This window comes from Orbicella faveolata, unplaced genomic scaffold, assembly GCF_042242905.1.
Source record: "Orbicella faveolata isolate gen_17 unplaced genomic scaffold, um_ofav_v1 contig_1, whole genome shotgun sequence".
Lineage (NCBI taxonomy): Eukaryota > Metazoa > Cnidaria > Anthozoa > Scleractinia > Merulinidae > Orbicella > Orbicella faveolata.
In genome coordinates, this window is record NW_028301536.1 from 269,758 (window position 1) to 289,860 (window position 20,103).

The 20,103-nt window shown below is 41.5% G+C and overlaps 2 protein-coding genes across 3 annotated transcripts; both read right to left on the reverse strand.

Moving 5' to 3' along the window:
• Positions 1-406: 406 nt before the first annotated feature.
• Positions 407-9,317, reverse strand: LOC110053762 (proton-coupled folate transporter-like). The gene is made up of 7 exons (XM_020760040.2): positions 8,762-9,317; positions 7,637-7,867; positions 7,053-7,365; positions 6,201-6,743; positions 4,788-4,871; positions 3,383-3,542; positions 407-2,382 (listed from the first exon to the last, which is right to left on the reverse strand). Exons 2-7 carry the CDS (start codon positions 7,853-7,855, stop codon positions 2,202-2,204), a joined length of 1,500 nt encoding a protein of 499 aa, XP_020615699.2. The 5' UTR covers positions 7,856-7,867; positions 8,762-9,317; the 3' UTR covers positions 407-2,201.
• A 75-nt stretch (positions 9,318-9,392) lies between these two features.
• Positions 9,393-17,285, reverse strand: LOC110053789 (proton-coupled folate transporter-like). 2 transcript variants are annotated; one of them, XM_089283165.1, is made up of 7 exons: positions 16,968-17,285; positions 15,789-16,021; positions 14,882-15,194; positions 13,530-14,072; positions 12,754-12,837; positions 12,283-12,442; positions 9,393-11,622 (listed from the first exon to the last, which is right to left on the reverse strand). In XM_089283165.1, the coding sequence occupies exons 2-7, from the start codon at positions 16,002-16,004 to the stop codon at positions 11,436-11,438; spliced, it is 1,503 nt and encodes a 500-aa protein (XP_089139291.1). In that variant the 5' UTR covers positions 16,005-16,021; positions 16,968-17,285; the 3' UTR covers positions 9,393-11,435. The 2 variants fall into 2 exon arrangements, with proteins under 2 accessions (XP_089139291.1, XP_089139298.1); XM_089283172.1 differs by having other exon boundaries at positions 15,789-16,031.
• Positions 17,286-20,103: the final 2,818 nt, after the last annotated feature.

Sequence of the window (20,103 nt, forward strand, 5' to 3'; positions counted from 1 at the left end):
CTTGAAAGGGATAAAGAGAATTGTGCCTATACCATGTCACCCAACCCTTGTCAGAACTCAAATGGTCCTCCCCTTCCCCCCCGCCTTATTCGGGCAAACACTTGCAAACTTGTGGGGAGTATTTCCAAGGGTGCGTTACATTCAACCTAGAATTCCAGAACTTTCGAAACGGGGTAAATGATCGGAGAATTCCTGAGAAAAGGTCCAGAAAATCCGGAAATAACTGAATTTTGGCGAAAAATGAAATTTTTTTTTTTTTTTTTTTTTATTATTATTAATTATCTATTTTTTACAGCACGCATACTTACATTATTAATTACAAAAACTACGTATAAAACTACAACAATACAGCTACTTACGCTAATTACAACTTGCTCTGATTACAATGGTTGACGAAACAACAGTATTATTTAAACCGCTTACGTTACACTACTTTTTAATCGCGGACAATTACTACAAACTTTTACTACGGTTACTAGAACTAGTGAAAACTGCAAAAAAAAAGGAAAAAAAATGACAAAAAAGCGACAATTTACAGTATATTTAGCTATATTTACAGTTTAACTTGCACCTTTGCTCTGCTAGTTTCTATTTCTATTTTGTTTTTAAGGATAGCCAAGAAAGCGTCTAAGAAATAATCTTCCTCATTTTTTGAAACGGTGTAAATATAATATTTTTCAATTATTGTACAGAGGTTTAAACCGAGACACAGAGGCACGGTGTCTGTGATGCCGTAAAGTATTTGTGCTTCAGAGAGCGTGATTACAGTATTGTTTTTTCTGTACCACCAATCAGTAAACTCTGTCCAAAACAGCTGGACGTTGGGGCAAGTTACGAAGAGATGTGTAATTGTTTGCTTTTCAGCACATAAATGACAGCGGTCGTGCTCTTTAATACCGAATTTATGTAATGCAGCATTGGTGGGTAAAATATGGTGTACAATCTTGAACTGAAACATCGAGAGTCGAATATCTTTAGTGGCCTTGAAAGGCATCATGTACGTTTGATAAATTTGCTGGTCGTTCAAATTAGCTCTTTTCAGTCTTTTTTCGGCGGTGGCAGAAACGAACTTCTTTTCAACAAGGTAGTTAGTAGCAAGTTTGCAAGAGAGCTTCTCAAGGGGAATTCTATCCATGTTTGTAGGTTCCTTCGAATGCGGCTGTAATTTGCCTTTCAAAGTTTTAATCCAGTTAGATGGAATTGCTTGGCATAAACCGTAATAGGTTAGAAAGTTAGTTTTAAGGGCAAAGTGAGAGCAGAAATCTCGGTAAGATGTAAATGTGTCACCTTTGAAGATATCTCTAATTTTTTCTACACCCGCTTCATGCCATTCTTTGTAGTACACTGAGTAGTTACCAATCCTGAAGAATCTATTGTTCCAAAGAATTTCATCAAGTATTTCCTCTTCTGAGGACGGAGTAAACAAATTGATTGACTGCCAAGCCAACAAGGCTTTCTCGTTAAATTTGAGAGGAATTCTTACATTGAGATTTTTGAGATCAAAATTGCACTTAAGGAGAAATTTGCCACCACATTTTTCTAACATGGTGACAGGGATATGCGTCCAGCTCGCGGAAGGGTAACCGTTATCAAGTCTTCGGATCCAGGTCGCTTTGAGAGCGTTGTTTATTGCATCAAAATCAGGCATTCCAAGACCTCCTTTTGCTCTCGGTCCAATCATTGTGGTTTGCGTTATCTTTGGGGTTTTCTTGCGCCATACGAATTGGGATATAACTTCATTAACATTTTGAATGAAATTAGATGTAACAGGGAGGACAGCGGTGTTATAAATAAGTTTGGAAAGGGCTAGTGCTTTTAGGATGACAATACGGCCATGTAGAGTTAAGTTCCTAGGGTACCACAGGTTAAGTAGGGAAGTCATTGAAGACAATTTCTGTTCAAAGTTCTTTTGAAAGGCAGCCTCTTCATCATAGGAGAAGTGTATACCGAGCACAAGTATGGGATCTTTTGGCCATGTTATGTCTAGAGGTTCCCCCAAGTTGTTTTTGTTTGAAAAATGAAAATTCCGTGAACTCTGGAAGGAAAATCAAATGGAACGGTAAATTAATTCCCAGTCAGATTATGAGGTGGTCCACTTTTTGACGGAAAAATTCCGGAAAATGCCGTTCTATTTATGGAAATTCAAGCCGAAATTTTTGGTTGAATGGAAAGCGCATCTATTTATCGTAATCCCCCTCCCTCTATAGTGACGTAGATTGGGGTTCTTTCTCGTTGTCGTTAATCGGAACTTCTTTGAATTTTACGTCTTCCTCATCCACGGCAGGCTTGTCGGTCGTACTGAGCTTTACGTCCTCCTCGTCCACTTCAGGTTCTTCAGTTGTTTCTGTCATCTCTTGAAATGACGACGGGTCCTTTAAAAATCTGTAACATCATATAGTAAATATATGAGAAATTAGTCATAAGTTATGATTTCCATAGTCTCTCTTCCAGGCGTTCAGTTGGTTGGGGCCTCGGAGGTGGTGCTACCGGAAAAATTGATTGGGAGTGTGCGACCCACTTCGCAAAACCTTTACCCTATTTAAGACCAAAATCTGCAATTTTCCCCACCCTATTTATGACCTGACCAAATATTCGATACCATATCAATTAAGACCTGATCCTTAAATCAATACCCTGTTTCAGACCTGCCTTACAATTAGTTCCACAATTCCGACCGGTATTGAAGGCTATGTAAACGGCTTTTGTCAATGGTCTTATCGATGACGATGAAAAAGTAGCCTCTTCTAAAAAAAAGCATACCCAATTCAAGGGTGCAAAAACCATACCCTATTTATGACCAAAATGGCCAAACTCGATACCCTGTTTCTGACCAAAACGGCTAAAATACCATCTCCTTTTCAGACCTCTTATACCTATATACCCCATAATATGGGAGTACTCCCCGGGGGGAGCGGGGTTGAGGGCGCAGCGCGGAATGGAGCACAAAAATATAGGGAGAAAGCGGGGCCTGAGAAGGCGGGAAGACGGTTAGGTCTTTGCACCAAGCCTCTCTCTTCTTTTTCGCCTCACCGTTTTTTCACACTGCGCCCCAGCTAAACGACTAGCCTGGAAGAAGCTATCATCTCCACCACTAACTTTTACGAGGACTGTGTTTGAGTCCGGTTTTCTAATGACTGATGGGTGTTGACTTGTCCATTTAGAATTTGGCATCGCTTTATTCATGGGCATGATTCTCTGCTATCCCAGTGCCCTGGTTCTACCCTCGAAGAGGAGTATAAATAAGGATACCGGTGAAATCGCTCAGGAAATTCTGACAAAAAATGCTAGGGACATGGACTGGCAATCTATCAAGGGGGCGCAGCAATGCTAGTACAGACATTTTGAATTAGCGTCATTTTCCCCGCTAAGGCCTGCTACTTACTTGGTCATGATTAGAGGAATGATGATAAGAACGGCGCTCACAAGAAATGGTAACCCTGGGAAACCGAAGTTAGACGATCGAATGTACATTGGATTGAAGATAAAGGCGCCAAGGAAGTTACAGAACGTATCCACTGTGGTGACGGAGGAGAACATGGCACCTACAAAGCAGGAGAAATAGCGGTTTTAATAGTAATGAGGCGATAAGATAGAAAAGACTGACGTCATTAGCGTGAGAAATTTTCTCTTCCCCCCCCCCCCCCATTTCTCCCCCACCCCAATTCTTCAATCACGCCATTCTCTACTTGCACGAATTCCATAATAGACTGCTTTTACCCCTCAAAAAAATTTTGCATAGGCATTGTTTTAGATTTCTCTTGGGACATCTTCATGTCCCACGAGAAATTGCAAACAATGATTATGCAAAATGTTGGGAGGGGGGAGGGTAAAAGAGGGTATTACGGGATTTGTGCAAGTAGAAAGTAGGAAATATTTCAAAGCTATGTTGTTGTTCGTCCTTCGTAGTCGAAGATGACTAAGAGACATCTAGTTTGTTAATAGATTTCTACGGTGTGTCCGGAGGTGGCTGATGAGGCCAATCCGGGCAAAGAAGCCTCTCCCACAGGTAGGGCAGAAGTGGGTAGGGGCTGTGCTGTTAGTGCTGGCGACTCTTTTCTTGCGTGCTGCTCGCTTCTCCTCGGCTTGACGGGACCTGCATTCCTCTGCTGCGTGGGCTCCTTTGGTTATGAGTTGGCGCCAGGAGGGTCTGTCAGAGGCAAGAGACTCCTAGGACTCAGCACTGATGTTGAAGTCTTTTAGGGAGACTTTTAGACTGTCCTTGTAGCGCTTTCACTGCCCTCCAACTGTGCGCTTGCCAGAGCAGAGTTCCCCGTAGAAGAGCTGCTTTGGAATGCGGTCATCTGGCATGCGGGAGACGTGGCCTGCCCATCTCAGCTGGGCCTTGCGCATGACGGTGATGGCACTGGGAAGTTACTACAGTAACGCTGATTAAGGGAGTGCGGTGACCTAGTGGTTATCGCGCTCGGGTGCGGGTCGAGTGTTCGAGTGTTTTCTTGGGCAAATCGCTCTCATACTGTAATGGACTCATCCCATTCAGGAATTAGGCTACGATAAAAAAAAAGTGCACTGCCATCTACGCACTCATCGTTAACAATCCCAAAAAAACTCGCAGCCAAAACCAGACGCATGTCTTAAAAAAACAAAACATGGACACCATAGCCAATTCCCTTTGAGATGCGCCTGCAGGGAATCACGGCAGTTGTACTCATCAGAACAAACATCCAGTCGAAGATGATGAATACCGCTGCATGGTCCCCCGCAGGAGCGACTCATAGAGAGAACTGGGCATTTAAGTGCAGTCACTCTGTAATAAAGAGAGAACTGACCTCTTTCATCAGGATCTACAGTCTGTGACATCATTCCTTTATATAGCGGTACAACAGCGCCTCCAAAAATTCCAATAATAGGAACTAAAGAAATGGGAAGAAAAGTTAACAATAGCTGAGAGCAATTATAGACTCCCACATGCTGTAAGTTAGGTACCGCGCTTCTGTCCGAACTCCCCAATCAAGCCCTCATTTGCTCTCGAAACAAACTGCACGAGTTCCTAAACGCAGTAAGCCTGGTCAAGCTTCATCCAAAAATATGGAATTCTCTGCCAACTTGTAACAGGTATATGTTATTTGCCAGCGGGAGGTCCGTATCGAAAAAATCTTTGCCAAGGTCATAAGTACGGGGGTAACCCGAAAACACTGATCCCCGGTCCGCGGACCCCCACTACGGATCGGGTCCGCGGACTACCCTATGGACCGGTCCACGGACTACCCCCATAGACCCCCTCACGGGCCACCCCCAAAATAGAATAAATGATACATAAGTATTTCACTTACGGATTGTCTAATAAAACTGTAGATTACTCGTGTCGGCGAAATTTCGAACATTGTTGTGCAAATGTAACGGACTTGGGTCCAGGCTCGGGCGCAAGTTATATCATTACACATTGCCATTTCCTTTGCCGTGGTCAAACAGTATATGAAAGACCGGGAAGCCTCGAAATTTGTGCTCTTTCCCCTCTGCCATTTTGTTCAGCCCATTCTGCCGTGCGTTCGCGAACTCGTTCCAGACTTCACAATTTGCTCAGCGGGATTACAGATACAAACAAGCTTAAACGACCTAAAAACACATCTTCCATAGCTAGATTGAGCCACGAATGGAAGGTAAGAACTTTCCAGCTTTTTTGTCACCGGTATCTCCTTACGCTGAAAACAGTTTTCAGACGTTTTTCCTTTTTTTTCTTAAAAACCCAAGTCTGTTACATTTGCACAGTGTAACACTCGAAATTTCACTGACGCGAGTAATCTCTTATAGACAACCCATAAGTGCAATCTTTGTTTATCATTTTTATTCTGTTTTGAGGGTGGTCAGTGTTTTCGGGTTACCCTGAGTACGGTGAAGACTGTAGGCCGTTGGTTGTTTCAAGGCCAAGGGCAAAGATTTTCTCCGTACAGACCGACCGAGGTCGGCAAATAACATTTAATTTTTTGATAAAACTGCCAAAATGAACAGGGAAAGATTAAACGCAGAGTAAAAGAGCCACTGAAATGCCGGTGCATAACAGATGTTCTTCGCTTCCGCTATCCCAGTCCATGCCCTTTTTACTTCTCATTGCTAACGGTTTTGTTCATTTTTTGTTTGTTTGTTTGTTTTTTGCCTTTACGTAGCCTACATAGTTTAAAGTGAAGCGAAACCTATGTTCCCGACCGAAAAATAAAAACTATTACCCAGTAGTTCTCTCTTACCTAAGAATACCATCCACGTACGATCACTAAAGGCGAAGAAAACGAGCGAAGCGCACTGTGACACCATACCAACCCTGGTAACATTGATCTCGGACATGAAGCGTTTAAGAATTCCGATCCCAGCGATGCCACCAAAGCCTTGCATAAAGAACCTAAAGGCCATGAACACACCTAGAGTTCCCGGGCCCCAGCAGAGAGGGGTACGTAGGACAAATAGCGCCACCACCCCACTGATGCCCATGACTCCCAGGGTGATTATACCATCCGATATTAGAAGCATGATGAGGTTTTTTCTCCCGCCGTTTCTCGGTTTTTTGTACACACTCCAGATCGCTCTGAAGCTGTCGAAACTGAAAAATCTCATCTTCTTTTTCTGGCTTTCCTGTTTGGATTCGGGCACCATAAAAGCTGCCCACAGTAAAGAGGCCACGTGACATGCGAAAATGAACCAGTAAGGTGGGATGAAACCGAGGTTCTTTAACCACGCACCGCTGGTCACCTGGCTCACAACACCACCAATGAATACAATGAACTGGACAACAGCTTAAGGAAAAATGTTCACGTTAGAACAACAACAACAACAACAACAACAATAACAGCAACAACAACCAATTTGCTTTCTACAGGTATACTGAGGTCAATTATCCGGAAAACAAAATTCTGAGCAATTTCTAAGTTGCCGCCGTTGTTTCGTAATAACTGGAATTAAGATCATTAAGTCTACGTGTGTGGAAACGCTGAGCCGGATCAAAATAAATATGAAAGATTTTTTGTCATCAGGCCTCAGTTTTCACTGTTTCTTACTACCTTTTTAAATAAGGTAATAGAAAGAGACTGACGTTAACTACTAACCAATGTGAATAGCAAGTTTTTGTTCAGTGGTTATATCAGAAACATAGGAAAACGCTGCCATGGTCATAATGGTGGCGAAACCCGAGAAACCATTGATGGCCTCTCCAACAAAAAGAATATACACAGGCCAGTCTAGGTACATTATGATAAGGATAAGAATGGCCTCGATAGCACTCCCAATAGGAGGGGCCAGCAGAGCGGGGCGTCTTCCACCGGTGTCCGTCCATGGTCCCAGAAGAAGGACCATCAAAATGGATGGTAAGGACAGAAAGAGGACATTGCCCATGTCGATCTTCGCGGCTATGTCTTGAACCTAAAAGGGATAAAACCGGATTCAAAGATTGGCGCTTCACGTTATCAGAGTTAAGCTCTTTCATTCGCGATGAAAATGCTTGGGACTGCTAAGGGATGTGCTGACGATACTACTCAATTGTCGTTACTTGTCTCAATGATATTTCTCGTAGCACTAGTTGGGGCCGGAGAATCTAAACATGGCGAGTTTTCTTCGCAGGCTTCATTTGCTCGTCACGCCAAGCTATTTTGTGTTACAGGGAGAAGTATTGCGTGACTATGGTGGTACGTACCTCTTTTTCTAACTCCTTCATGGACGAGTTTCCGCCATCATCGACGCATCCCTCCTCTGAAGTGTCCGATATGTTATAAGGAAAGCCCTTGGACTTACTGACTCTGTAATACACGTACTGCGTCAGCACCGGCAGGCTCATGAACAAACCAAATGTGTAAAACAACACAACCGGCTCCACTGTTACGTAACGCCGCCATCTTGGCAAATTCAGCGGCATTGCGGTAACTCGCTAAGAGATAAGGCAGTGAATTAGTGATTACTTTGAACTGACCGAATCTATGAACAGCTCTAACGCCGGACAAACATCATCGCGTGACGCTTGCTTAAACCATCACGCAAAATGTAATCGGTCACGCAACACACCGACATTGTGTGGCGATTTTGTTTCCCTCACGAAAATCAAGCGAGTAGGATTTAACAGGAGCGCCGCTTTTCATGTTTGATCATGTATGACGGTCGAATATAGTGCTATAGTAACACAAACAATGAGAAAAAAAAGAATAAACACAACCAATATGCAAATATGGACCCTTAGACAGGCATCACATCTTATAAACTACTGCACGGTCATAATCCGCGCCCTCAACGAAAATTTCTACTTTGGACGATTGCTACTCCTTCATGCTCAAAATGCAACATGCTGTAAATCTGCGCGAGCGGTTCGATTACATAAAGTTCTCGTTGAAGAAAACGCATTTGCAATTTAACGATTCACATCCTTTGAATTAAATGCTTCTTTTTTTAATTTTCAGGTAGAAAAACTACAATCGTAACACGCGAAGGCAAGTTTTTATTTCGCCGAAAAGGGTCGCCCTTACACAAATTCTGTCCCTCTCCTATCGAGACCTCGCGGCGTGACTCCATCTTCCCAAACAGGGTTGAAATTTTAAATTTTTATCGTTGAATTAATTAGCGATCGTATCAATTTTTGCCCGCCGCTGAATAAACAGCTACAGTCCTGACTTATTATTGTTGTAAACATTGCATCGAAGAAGGAACTGAATACTTGGAACGAATTACTCCATGGTCGAGCAAGTTCAAATGTAACGAATGTAAAAGCGACCGCAAGAGAGACCGAGCATAATTGATGCTCAGAGTAAAAGTTACTTGCGCAGTTACTTACCGTATTTCAGAAGTGAGAAACCCGAAATCCTTTCGTTCTCGTACTGTTCTTGACCGCTTGTCTCGTTTTGCCCGTTTGATGCCGGACAGTATGCTTTCACAGATCGTTGTTTTGTTTACTGACTCCCAAAGCTCGCCAGTCAGTTTATATTCATAGATGCTGATTCACCTTTGACCTTTTAAAACAAACCGGCTTCAGAAGCACCGAGCCTGTCAAAAGTAATGCATTACGTTATTACATTGCGTTGAAAATGTCAGGTGATAGCTTAAAGGCTATATTTATGGACGGTCCGATCTCGGGAAGATGTCCTTTCCCAAGTCATTTGGATCGCTACGCTATGCTCCTGTCGTTGCGTGACGAGCCGCCTACCCGTTATAGGCACTGAAAGGGTGTGTGAGGACTTGGGCACGGGACCTATCTTCTCCATCCCTTAACACGACTATTAATACGCGCGTTTCAAACGCCGAAGGAAACCCTGTGTTAATACTTAAGGGCAGAGCATAGATTTAGCTCAAATATCAGCATTGTAGTATTGTAGTATTGTACCATATTGTCTTCAAAAAGCCCCCATGGGGAAAGATAATAAAGGATGTATGTATGCATACGGGTAGATTATGCCCTCATATTAGACTACCGCAGAAAACTCAGTTTAATTGCTCTCATAAAGCAGAAGATTGATTGATTAAATTATCTGTGATCTACACTAAGCTCAAAACACGCCTTGGAGAAGGCTTTTCTATTAATTCTACTAATTGCCTCTAGAAAATGCAAAATTAAAAAGAAAAGAAAAGAAAAGAAAAGAATAGCCGAGTTTCAAGAAGTAGTTTTCGTATAGGCTAAATTTTGTTTAACAGGTAAAATGTACTTGTTGCAAGAAAACAGATTGAAAAAGTTGTCATAAAAAGTATATTGCTTGTCGAAGTAATCTTATTTGGTCATGACGTTTGCGGAAATATTAATCAACAGACATTACATTTGAACAGCGCAAAACACAAAAGCAATACATTTTTAAGAGGCAAAACGCGGAAAATTGTGCTAGTAACCGAAATTTCAGCACCATCATCCAGGCTGGTTCAGTTCAGTTCAGTTCAGGCTAATTTTAATTATTTTTTATTATTATTTATTTTTTTATTATCATTTATTATTATTATTATTATTATTATTATTATTATTTTTATTTTTTATTTTTTTGCCCTATATAAACCCTATGAGGGAGCCGACCGCGGTTAAAAGGCCAGCCGACCAGCGGTACTAGAGATCGCGGAGTGCGAGGTTCTTGCAGACTAGCTCATATTATCTGAGAAACGGAGACCATCATAAGATTATTTACTCCATTCATAAGACTTAAGATGGAATCCACCAGAAGTTCGAGTACCAAGTGGACAAAAACCTAGTACCAAGATTATTTACATCGTATTGCAAACTTCTGTGCGACTGTTTCAAATATCTTCTCAAAAAAAAAATCATTTCTAGCAACACCAAACGTCGAAAACGAATGTTGAACTTCGTATGAAACACTTGAAAGTACTGGTGAAATGAAACTGATGATGAAATTTTGCCTATGTTTGCACAAGTTCCTTGAACTTTGAAATTTATTTTCTCTCGTTCCCATGGGAAATTGTTTTCGGTGTTACTTCAGGCAATTATTTATGTATTTAGCTTAAAGAAAATGTAAAAATGACTGTAAAATACTTAAAATTATTCTGGTACCAGATTTTTGTCCACTAAAACCTGAAATTGCTCCATTTTCTATCGGATTTCGTCTTAAAGGTATTTTATTATGAATGGGATGCATTAACAATTGTATTCTCTATACAAACTTAACTCGTATCATGCCGATAAATATTATCTATATATTAAAAACTATTTACCATTTTTCAATATATTGTTTATAAACCTTTATGACAGTGTAAAAATTAAATTTGGCTCTTGAATAAAAATAAATGATCAACATCACGCCATTGTGAGTCATTTCCTGAAGAAGATGAGGACAGATGACGAAGTTGTTTTTTCGTCTGCGGGTCACAGCCAAAAACGGCTCAGAAGGAAACAACACCGTCATTCCACGTCAACGATTCATTCAATATTCATGTAATTATGACTAAATATTATCAAGTATGCCCTAGGGCTAAAGTGAGTCACACCGTCACGCTGAACAAAGTACCGCGCTCAGCTGTGATGTAAAAAATCAGTTATCTACTGAATACTTATACAGTGGAAGCACGTTAATACGGTCACCAAAGGCCATGGAAATTTCGCCGTAGTAACGGGGCAGGGTCAAATTTCTCGACTGGTCTAAATTGGGCGATGTCGTAACTGATACATCGCAACTGCACTTCGAAACAACTTTTCTTCAATAAGCATCCGGAATGCAGGTATTATTTTGAAAAAAAAAATTAAACTGCACTCAGTACGAATGATATTCACAAATGGAAAGATGAACATTACTGGTTTTTTAAAGGATTATACAGGCTGAGACTTCAGAAAGTGGCCGTTGGCAGTATTAACGGGTTTGCCGCATAATCGGGGTTTTCTTACAAGAAAACGTCAAGGCGTTTCGCTGGGACAAAAAACGGGGCCGTAATAACGAGGTGGCCGAAAGGCGGGATTCCACTGTAATATCGTTTTGCGGTTCCAGTCAGTTTTTAATAAGAACAGATCTGTCTGCAGTGTTTTACGCGTATTTTGCAGTCTCTTGAGGATTCGCTGGAATGGTTGGTGAATCCACAGATACGTCATCTGGTGAATCTTCTGCATACTGTTCGTCGTCGTTCTCCTCGTCGGAGTTGATCTTTTCGTATCCACTTGCAGAGTTCACTAACAACCTTTTCCGTGTGAACATTGCTTGATCTCTTAGGCAGCTGCAAGTCAGCAACAAAAACCAATAAATACGATACTAATCTGCATTAACAAACGTCAGCCTTCTCGCGCCCAACCTCTCCCCGTTCTGTATGAACGTAGGCAAACCTGATCATTGCATTCTGGTGACGCAAATGTGTAGACCTCTGTGAAGTTTTGCTGATTGGTTGTTGTTTGCGCGAGAAAATTCACACCAACCAATCAGAGAGATACACAGAGCCCTGTAGTACTACGTCATCAGTTAAAATAACGCTGCTCAAATATCGTTACATGTAATTTTTTCGTAGGTTTACACATTAAGGTCGTGCTACGTTCTACTGGGATCAACCGTTTAACCGTAATAACCGTAGGACACTTTTCCAACCGTTTTCGGTTGAACGGCGGCAATTCCTGGGTGTAGTCCTTACGCCAGCTACAATCAAGCGACATTATTATACATTGAACTCATTATCTCTTTTCTGATTGGCCGAAAGCGTACAGTGAATTTTCGAAATCAGCGCCTGTGACGTTATCTAGCTACAGATTATACAATAATTATGTCAAGGACACTCAAGGTCACGGGTAATAATGTCATGTATGACCACGATGCATGATTTCTTTCATGATTATTAAAAAATCATTGATACCAAAAAAATACAGTTATACATGGAAAATTAACTCACAAGGTACAGAAAAAAGGCAATAACATCAAAATGGCTCCCAGTACGAAAACAAATCCAGGCACGTTAAATTTTAATGATTTGGGGTACAGCGAGTTGAACAGGGCTGTTCCACCAAACGTGCACAGCATCTCCACTGAGGAAACTGCAGAAAACAGTGAGCCTGAAACAAAGAAAGGAAAAGATTAAGTGAAACTTCACTTTACCAGTGTAAAAGTAGAAAGGACAAAACAGAAATAGATAAAAGCTGGTTCTTTGAATCCATACATCGCGGAAAGTTAGTACGTTCGATTCCAATCTAACAGGGGTCGCTCTGGGTTATAGTACACTAACAAACTTCTCCGATGTTCTACGACCTATTGGAATGGTCCGCAGTCATATTCATGTTCATCATATACAGTTACATATATTTACTAGAGATTGACATAACGAGCTGACTACACATGGCTTTATTATCTATAACGTCATTTCTACCTTGATCGTCTGCGCTGACAATTTTTGACATCATCGCTCTGAAGACAGGCGGACCAGCTCCTCCAAATATACCAATAATAGGAGCTGAAAGAACAGTAATAAAACTCAGTTGGCACATCTTATAGTGGTATTTGAAATGAAGCTACCATGCTCAGCGCCCGCCTCGCGCTCGGTTTTTTAGTTTTCTTTTGCAACATTCAATGTCAAGCCCCAGCGCTCCAGGAAGCTCTCCGACTAATGAAGATGTACAGAAGAATCCTAACGTGTGGTCGTAATAACAGTCTGCGTTTTTCATTTTGACGGGTTTTTTGCTGGTCTAGGGAAGGTTAGGCCTCCGAGCAACTTTACCAGGAATAGAGGAATACCGAGAGATTCTTGAAACAAAACATTATTGTAAACGGAACGAAAACTTATACTTGTAACAAGTAAATCGGGGCGGTGAGAGGGGGAGCGATCATTAGGAAAGGAAGCGTTGAACTTCAAGAGAAGAAACAATGCAATGTACACCCAACCTTCCCATCATGCAGCGCGCGTATGTTGCGTTGACATACGCGCATTGGCCGCTCTATTTTCTATGGTATGACAAAATTATTATGCAACGCTCTCTCGTGATATACCATGGAATATCCTACATGCGACTTGTATTTTCTGACTATACACACTCGCCTATAAAGGCTCGTGTGTGCACGGAGAAAATTCAAGTGACTCGTGGGATATTCCACGGTACGCTACCCTAAAGCGTTGTGTAACTTAGTATTTAGTATCATTTCACTTACTTATAAAGACCATGAGAAGTGTTTTGGAGAATCCAAGCCACACCAGGAATCCTATATATGACACTACCGCGATACGACTGATATTGGCATCTGAGAGACACATTCCAAACACTTTAATAGCGGTCACGCCGCCCACGCCGTGCATAAACTGGCGAAACGCTAAGAAATAGCCCACATACTCCGGAGAGAAACACAGCGGTGAGTGCAGAGTGTAAAGGTTTACCACTCCAGTTATGCCCATCACAGCTATGGCAGTAATTCCAGCACAAAAAGTCAAAACCACCAAGTTTCTTTTCCGGGTTCCTGAAGCCTCAAAGTAAACTTTCCACGACGATTTGAAGTTCTCCAAGCTGAATAATCGTCCTGTTTCAACGCTGGATTTGGCTCTTGATTCCGGAACGAAGAAAATGGCGTAGAGTATGGCTGCCACATGACATCCAAAAATGATCCAATAGGGCCCTATGAATCCCAGCTTTTCAATGTACAAACCGCTGGTCAGTTGAGCCACCATGCCTCCAAGGAATACAATCAGCTCTATAACGCCTGTCAGTTTGAGAACAAATAACACATTACCGCAATATCGCTATCAGTTCAAATAATGCGTCAGGAAAAGTTACTGAATTCTGATCCAAATTGGTTTATATTGACAGCACTCTTTTATTTAGAGGGCTAATTATTTATAATTACATGCATGCTCTGATGTCTCTGATTGTTCAATTTGCAGTCCATAACTTGCAACATGCAGGTACCACGGAGAGGAAGGAGCTGGTAGGGCTATACCCCTACCACTTTATTGCTTATGTTGAATGTTTTAGTGCTCCAGATGACAAGGATACCGCAATTAATGTATGAATTATACAAGCAACAAATCCTTCCTTTCTGTCCTTTTTAATCACCCTTGCCCATTCACACAAATAAAATAAATTACAATATCTAGAGTGGAAGCCGCATCAGCCCTAGCTGGTTTTCACGTGGGTCCTCTATCCTGAAATTAGGAGATGTTGGTATTTGTGGAGGGAGGAAAACCAGAGAACCCGGAGAAAAACCCTCAGAGCAAGGCGAGAACCAACAACAAACTCAGCCCACATATGGCACCAGGCCGGAATCAAACCCAGGCCACACTGGTGGGAGGTAAGCACACTCACCACTGAGCCATCCCTGTTTCCCAAAAATTCAGTTTCCAGTCCAGATATTACAGGAAAAAATTTTCATGTCACATTACCCAGGGCAAGGTCCTCACACACCCAAGAAGTGGTTTATATTCACATGATGTACTGCAGTGACATGGTGAGGGTCACAGAATTTCTAAACAGTACCAGCTACAATGTAACAACTGTAGGTAGAGAGCTCACCCAACCGTAAGGCAATTTTGGACTCTTCTGTTGTGTCAGCCACATATGCCATGCATGCCAAGATCATGGTCGTGTAATAACCACAAATGCCGTGCAGAAATCCACCAATAAACAGACAGTAAATTGGCAACTTGAAGTACATAACAAAGAGGACAACAAGTGCTTCCAAAGCGCTGCCCAGAGTGGGTGCAATGAGTGCAGGGCGACGCCCAACTTTGTCTGACCAGCCACCGATAAATAATGTTATAATAATTGATGGAATAGAAGAAAACAAGGATATACCCAGTTGAACATAAGAGGCATCTGTCTGCACCTGTCAAGGTAATTTTACAAAAATTAATACAACCCAACAATCAAAACATATAGATCTAATACCCATGCAAGCCAGAGCAAAAAGCATAACCTTTGTCAGACCAAAACTGCTAAAAAACCATACCTTTTAGGACCACACATACCTATATAGCCCATGTAAGAGAGTCCCCTCCCACTCGCCCCCCCCACCCCCACCCCCACTACTGGGTGTGCACAGGTCCTAATTTTATTGTCCAGAATTCCCAGATCCCTGGTCAAATCTGATTAGCTGAAAATTGAAACTGAACACACTGTGTGCTTAAAACTTTCCAGGGGTCAAAATTCTTAGTGCTGACCAAAAGAATCACAGCTGATCTGGGGATCAGAACAAACAAGCATACGATTTGCCATGCAATTAAGACTTGCACGGCACGTGGAAGATACAAACGTTCTTGCATGAATTTCAATGTAATGTAAGGTAATGTAAGATATAAGAAAAACTGCTGTAGAGTGGTATGCCAACACTCTCTCAGTACTGACTGATAAACGTGAAGGATTGTAAATGTATTATTACATAACAACTTATCCTTATTAAACATAATATTATGGCTAATACCTCTTTCTCAAGCTTTTTCATTGAATCATTTAATTCCTTCCCTTCGCATCCGGTCTTTTGCTGGAAATGGTATGGAAATCCTTTGGCCTCACTAATGCGAGAGTAGATGTACTGCTGGGACACTGGAACATTCATGAACAACCCAAATGCATAAAGAAACAGGACTGGCTCCAATGTAAGCAACCGTCGCAAGGAAAACCCTCTCTGCACTGGCATGATGAATTCTACAGTTCCTAAAGAAAGCTGGAAAGTTAATTTGATACAGGAGCGAATTAAACTTTGGAAGGGAGAGGTAGAGACCTTTCAGTGATTGTTTGAAATGTTGAAAACCCTGACAAATCATGTCAAATACAGACAGATAACTGGTTGGATACTGCACTGGCTAGTCTAAATAGCATTTTAATGAGCCTTGGTTACTGTAAACATCAGCAAATAAGCCGCACTTGCAGATAAGCCATTCTCATTGTTTCAATGACTCAAGTCACACGGATTGATTTGACTTATGAACACTTCACTCTCCCAGCGTATAATTATGCAGTCGTCCTTTGCACAAGAAGTTCTGTTAGCCTCTTTATTTTTGTATCCTGGCTCATATGCTGATACTTACAGATGTTTAAGTTTTTATCTGTATAAGCAATTGAACTATTCAAGCATCTCCATGGCACGTTATCTATTTGTATGCCTCTCTATCTCTTTTTCTCACCAATTTGTCACGCAATAAAGACTCGCGTGACAGCTAAAGATACCCAACTTCTTGGATGAATTTCGATGCAAATTATTTTAACATCATGCTCATGCTTCATCGGTTAAAATGAGACCAGCATAGAGATGAAATGTTTCTCAGTCAAGATGACTTGGCGTACCCCTAATAAAGAAGGTCAAAGAAATTCGGTTTCAAATGCCGGTCTAGCGCAGTCGAAAGAAACTAACGCTTTCGCTTCCAATACTCGTCCAATCGTTGTAAACATGTAAGTTTAACAACACTATCTTGACATTAGTAAAAGCAAGTTCGTTCAAATTATAGGGTCGAATTTCACTGTTATCCAAGGTTCACAAGAAATTCATTTGCAGCATCCAGATGCAGCGATCAGCTGAAAACTGATGCGTAACGTGTTGATCCTTTCAGTATGACTACACAAATCAGAATAATTAAGCTTAACTAAAATATGAATTATTTACCTCTTGTAGCGCACTCAGCGTAAAAAATGGACTGGTTCAAGGGTGTTTAAGACAGTGCAAGCGCAGCTCATCGCTATCCTAATTGTTTATCACCAGTGGGACCATTGTGCAACCCTTGATCACGGGATTGCTGAGTCACAACTGGCGCGGGGCTGGGGAGGAAATCAACGGGTCCTGAAGGGTAGCTTAGGACTGGACTCCAAACCGGAACGTCTTGAGGAAAGAGGCTCAAAACGGCAACTTCTTTCCGCTAATCTGCTTGGAAAGGTGTACCTCGCCGACAATGCCTGGAAAGTCACGGAAGGTGGATACCCGTCTTTCGTGACAACCGCGAATGTATGGATACCGTTACTAAATAAGGGAATGAAGATGTTTGTAGGACAGAACCATCGATATCAAAATAGTCCTCGACTCGCTGGGGTAATTTTAAAAGGCGAGGAGATGTAAAATAAAATGTGGATTTTTGATGAGAAATTCTCATCAAATGTCTCATTTGATGAGAAATTAAGGGCGGATCAGTGATCCAAGATCTGTCTGGATCATGGTGCATCAAAGGAACCGATGAGTCCGTGACCAGAGTGGATTCATCGGTTCCTTTGATGCACCATGATCCAGACAGATCTTGGATCACTGATCACCCCAAAGTTCATTATTGATAGCTCTTTAACAATGAAGCGTGACTGTGTAAGTGGACATAACCATTCAGCCTTTTTTTATTGAAACTCATTACATGATCAGTCGTAACAATCAAAACAGCTCACTGATGATTTTGTCACGCAACATACCAACTCCTCAAAATCTTTTTGACCACCTTTAATATATGTATTACATGAAGCAAAGCCGTTTCAAATATCTCTAGTTGGCTTACAACCCATTTTGATTCAAGCCTGCTGGAAGCCATTTTTTTTTTTCCAAGGGCCACTTAGACGAATGTTCAGCCCGGTGGTCGCGAACGCAAAAGGGCGGTATGGCCGTGGCCGAGTAGGGAAGAAGGCGAGACAAGGGCGGTATGCTCGATCCATTCCCATTTAGGCTAAAGCGTCTCGCCTCATAATTCCTACTGAATTTCGAGAGAAAAACAGACTGCCAGCAGTCTATTTTGATTCAAGTTAGTTTCGTAAACAGTTTATTCTTGTTTGGATCTAATTCACATTGCTGCACGTATGCATGGTAATGCTGAAAGAGGAGAAATTGCCCTTACCCCTCCTCGCATCACCACTGGGATTCCACAAGAAGACGACTACCTCTTGAAAATGTCTGATATTTCAATTGTTCGAGTCCGAGCTAAACTGGTGGTACTAAGTTGTGATCACAGTGGCCGTGGAAAAATTAGAGCCGAGGGAGTTGTTGGAATCATTCGCGCGTTTCTAGGAGCCGGTGCACGCTCGATGTTGCAAAGACAAACTATTCTATTGTATTCTATCAAGTGTTAGCGCCCACATACCATTTCGCCTGTCGAAGACTGGACGAAAAGCCGAAAGGTTGTGTTTTTATATACTTTTAGCCGGAAAACGTTTTTATATTTTAGATTATTCATCCTGGCTGCGGCCCTTCTATATTTTCCACAAAGACAAAGTGGTATTGATTTTAATTTCTTTCACGACCATTGTCTGTTGCAAGCACATACGGCGATACGCGGCCATTTCGAATCCTATTGTTTCAAATACAGTGGAACCTCGATATAACGAAGGGCCAAAGGACTGGCAAAATGTGTTCGCTATAATGAGGTTTCGTTGTATCGACGGTCTTTTTCGTATATTCTACTATTACTGGGGCCAAGAAAATCGTTCGTTAAACCGAGGACTTCGTTATATAGAAGTTCGTTAAATCGAGGTTCCACTGTAGCTATTATGGGAAGCTCACGGGCCAAATTAGTATGTATTTGCCCCCTAAGCATCCCATAATTTTATAGCTACATGTCCTGCAAACGAAAGAATTTAAAATGGCCGCCATGTCACCGAAAAGGTCCACTGTTCTATTTTCAGTAGCAATAGAGAAAAATGGGCCTTTTTGTTGCTTTGGTGGCAAACTGATTTTTTAAAAAATGTTGTTTTTCATCGACAGTAATCAGAAATATCTTGTAAGAAAGCTGTCGTGTGTCAAGCGACTTTTTAAGTTAGAATTGACGAGAAGCTCCTTCAAGGGGGAGGGGGTGCTCATGTGAAAGAGGTGGGGATGTTCTATGTCTATTTTATGGTTTTAAATTGCGAATTTCTTTCAACGCTTCGACCAGTTTCCTCTGCCATCATTGAATCTTTCTTGGGTTCTTTCTTTCTTGAGTCATACTTTGTTACTTTTGTTTAAGTCGACCCGGAATGGACTTTCTAAAACGTCTTCACAGACGAAACCGCTCGATGAAATCATCATGGAAGTCATTATAGTTCTTATTCGCCTGTTTTAAAAGTGGCATCTTTTAGGGGTAAAATAAAGTGCAAGACACACCCAGGGTTTTAAGAGGATTTAAATATCAAATTTTCCGACAAGCGTCCACGCCCCTTTTGACGTGTTGATCTTCCCTAACGAACCAAGTGACTTACTTGATAGGATTTGAAAAGGTTTATTGTTGTTCAATATAATTAATAATAACAGACTTCCATGTAATGTTCAATTGGGTACGAAAACTACATAAAAATTGTGATTCATTAAAGAAAATGTAAACGTGGAAGATAAAGTGACATTACTTTAAAATAAATCATCGGATAAAACACGTAAATTTCTAAAAACCAAATCAATCAAAAAGGTCCTTTAAGCAAGAAAGTCTTACTGTAACTTTCAAGGTGTCCATTGCGCAGGCATTTCTGTTCCTATTCCAATACCAGGAGCCCATCTCTCCTGAAAACACTCATAAAGTATAATCGTTTGTCCCACCATACGGTCACTTGAGGTTTCGATTGCGACGTTTCCACTGTTTACTGAGAGTCTTCATCACCTGATTACACGTTACACACTGATTACATTTCTGGTGCAAAGTTGTTCCCTACAAAAAAAGCCTCTTTAACGGCGCAAGGTATCAGTTTAATTTTGTACTTCGATCTAACGTAGATGGTTGCCTGGCCGGGTAGGCTTGTTGTGAAACGGAAGACGCCTAGAAACTTTATCGCATTCACAAGGAATGTAACCTTACAGGAAACCTTAT

What these genes read in the sequence shown, in the direction of transcription:
- LOC110053789 (XM_089283165.1), bottom strand. Translation starts at nt 16,004, where the DNA reads ATGCCAGTGCAGAGAGGGTTTTCCTTGCGACGGTTGCTTACATTGGAG. An exon ending in TGAAAAAGCTTGAGAAAGAG is followed by an intron (nt 15,195 to 15,788) that starts GTATTAGCCATA and finishes TTACCTTGACAG; the next exon opens with GTGCAGACAGATGCCTCTTA. An exon ending in TGTCAGCGCAGACGATCAAG is followed by an intron (nt 12,443 to 12,753) that starts GTAGAAATGACG and finishes TCTTTGTTTCAG; the next exon opens with GCTCACTGTTTTCTGCAGTT.
- LOC110053762 (XM_020760040.2), bottom strand. Translation starts at nt 7,855, where the DNA reads ATGCCGCTGAATTTGCCAAGATGGCGGCGTTACGTAACAGTGGAGCCG. An exon ending in TGAAGGAGTTAGAAAAAGAG is followed by an intron (nt 7,366 to 7,636) that starts GTACGTACCACC and finishes TATCCCTTTTAG; the next exon opens with GTTCAAGACATAGCCGCGAA. An exon ending in AAAACTTGCTATTCACATTG is followed by an intron (nt 6,744 to 7,052) that starts GTTAGTAGTTAA and finishes TTTTTCCTTAAG; the next exon opens with CTGTTGTCCAGTTCATTGTA.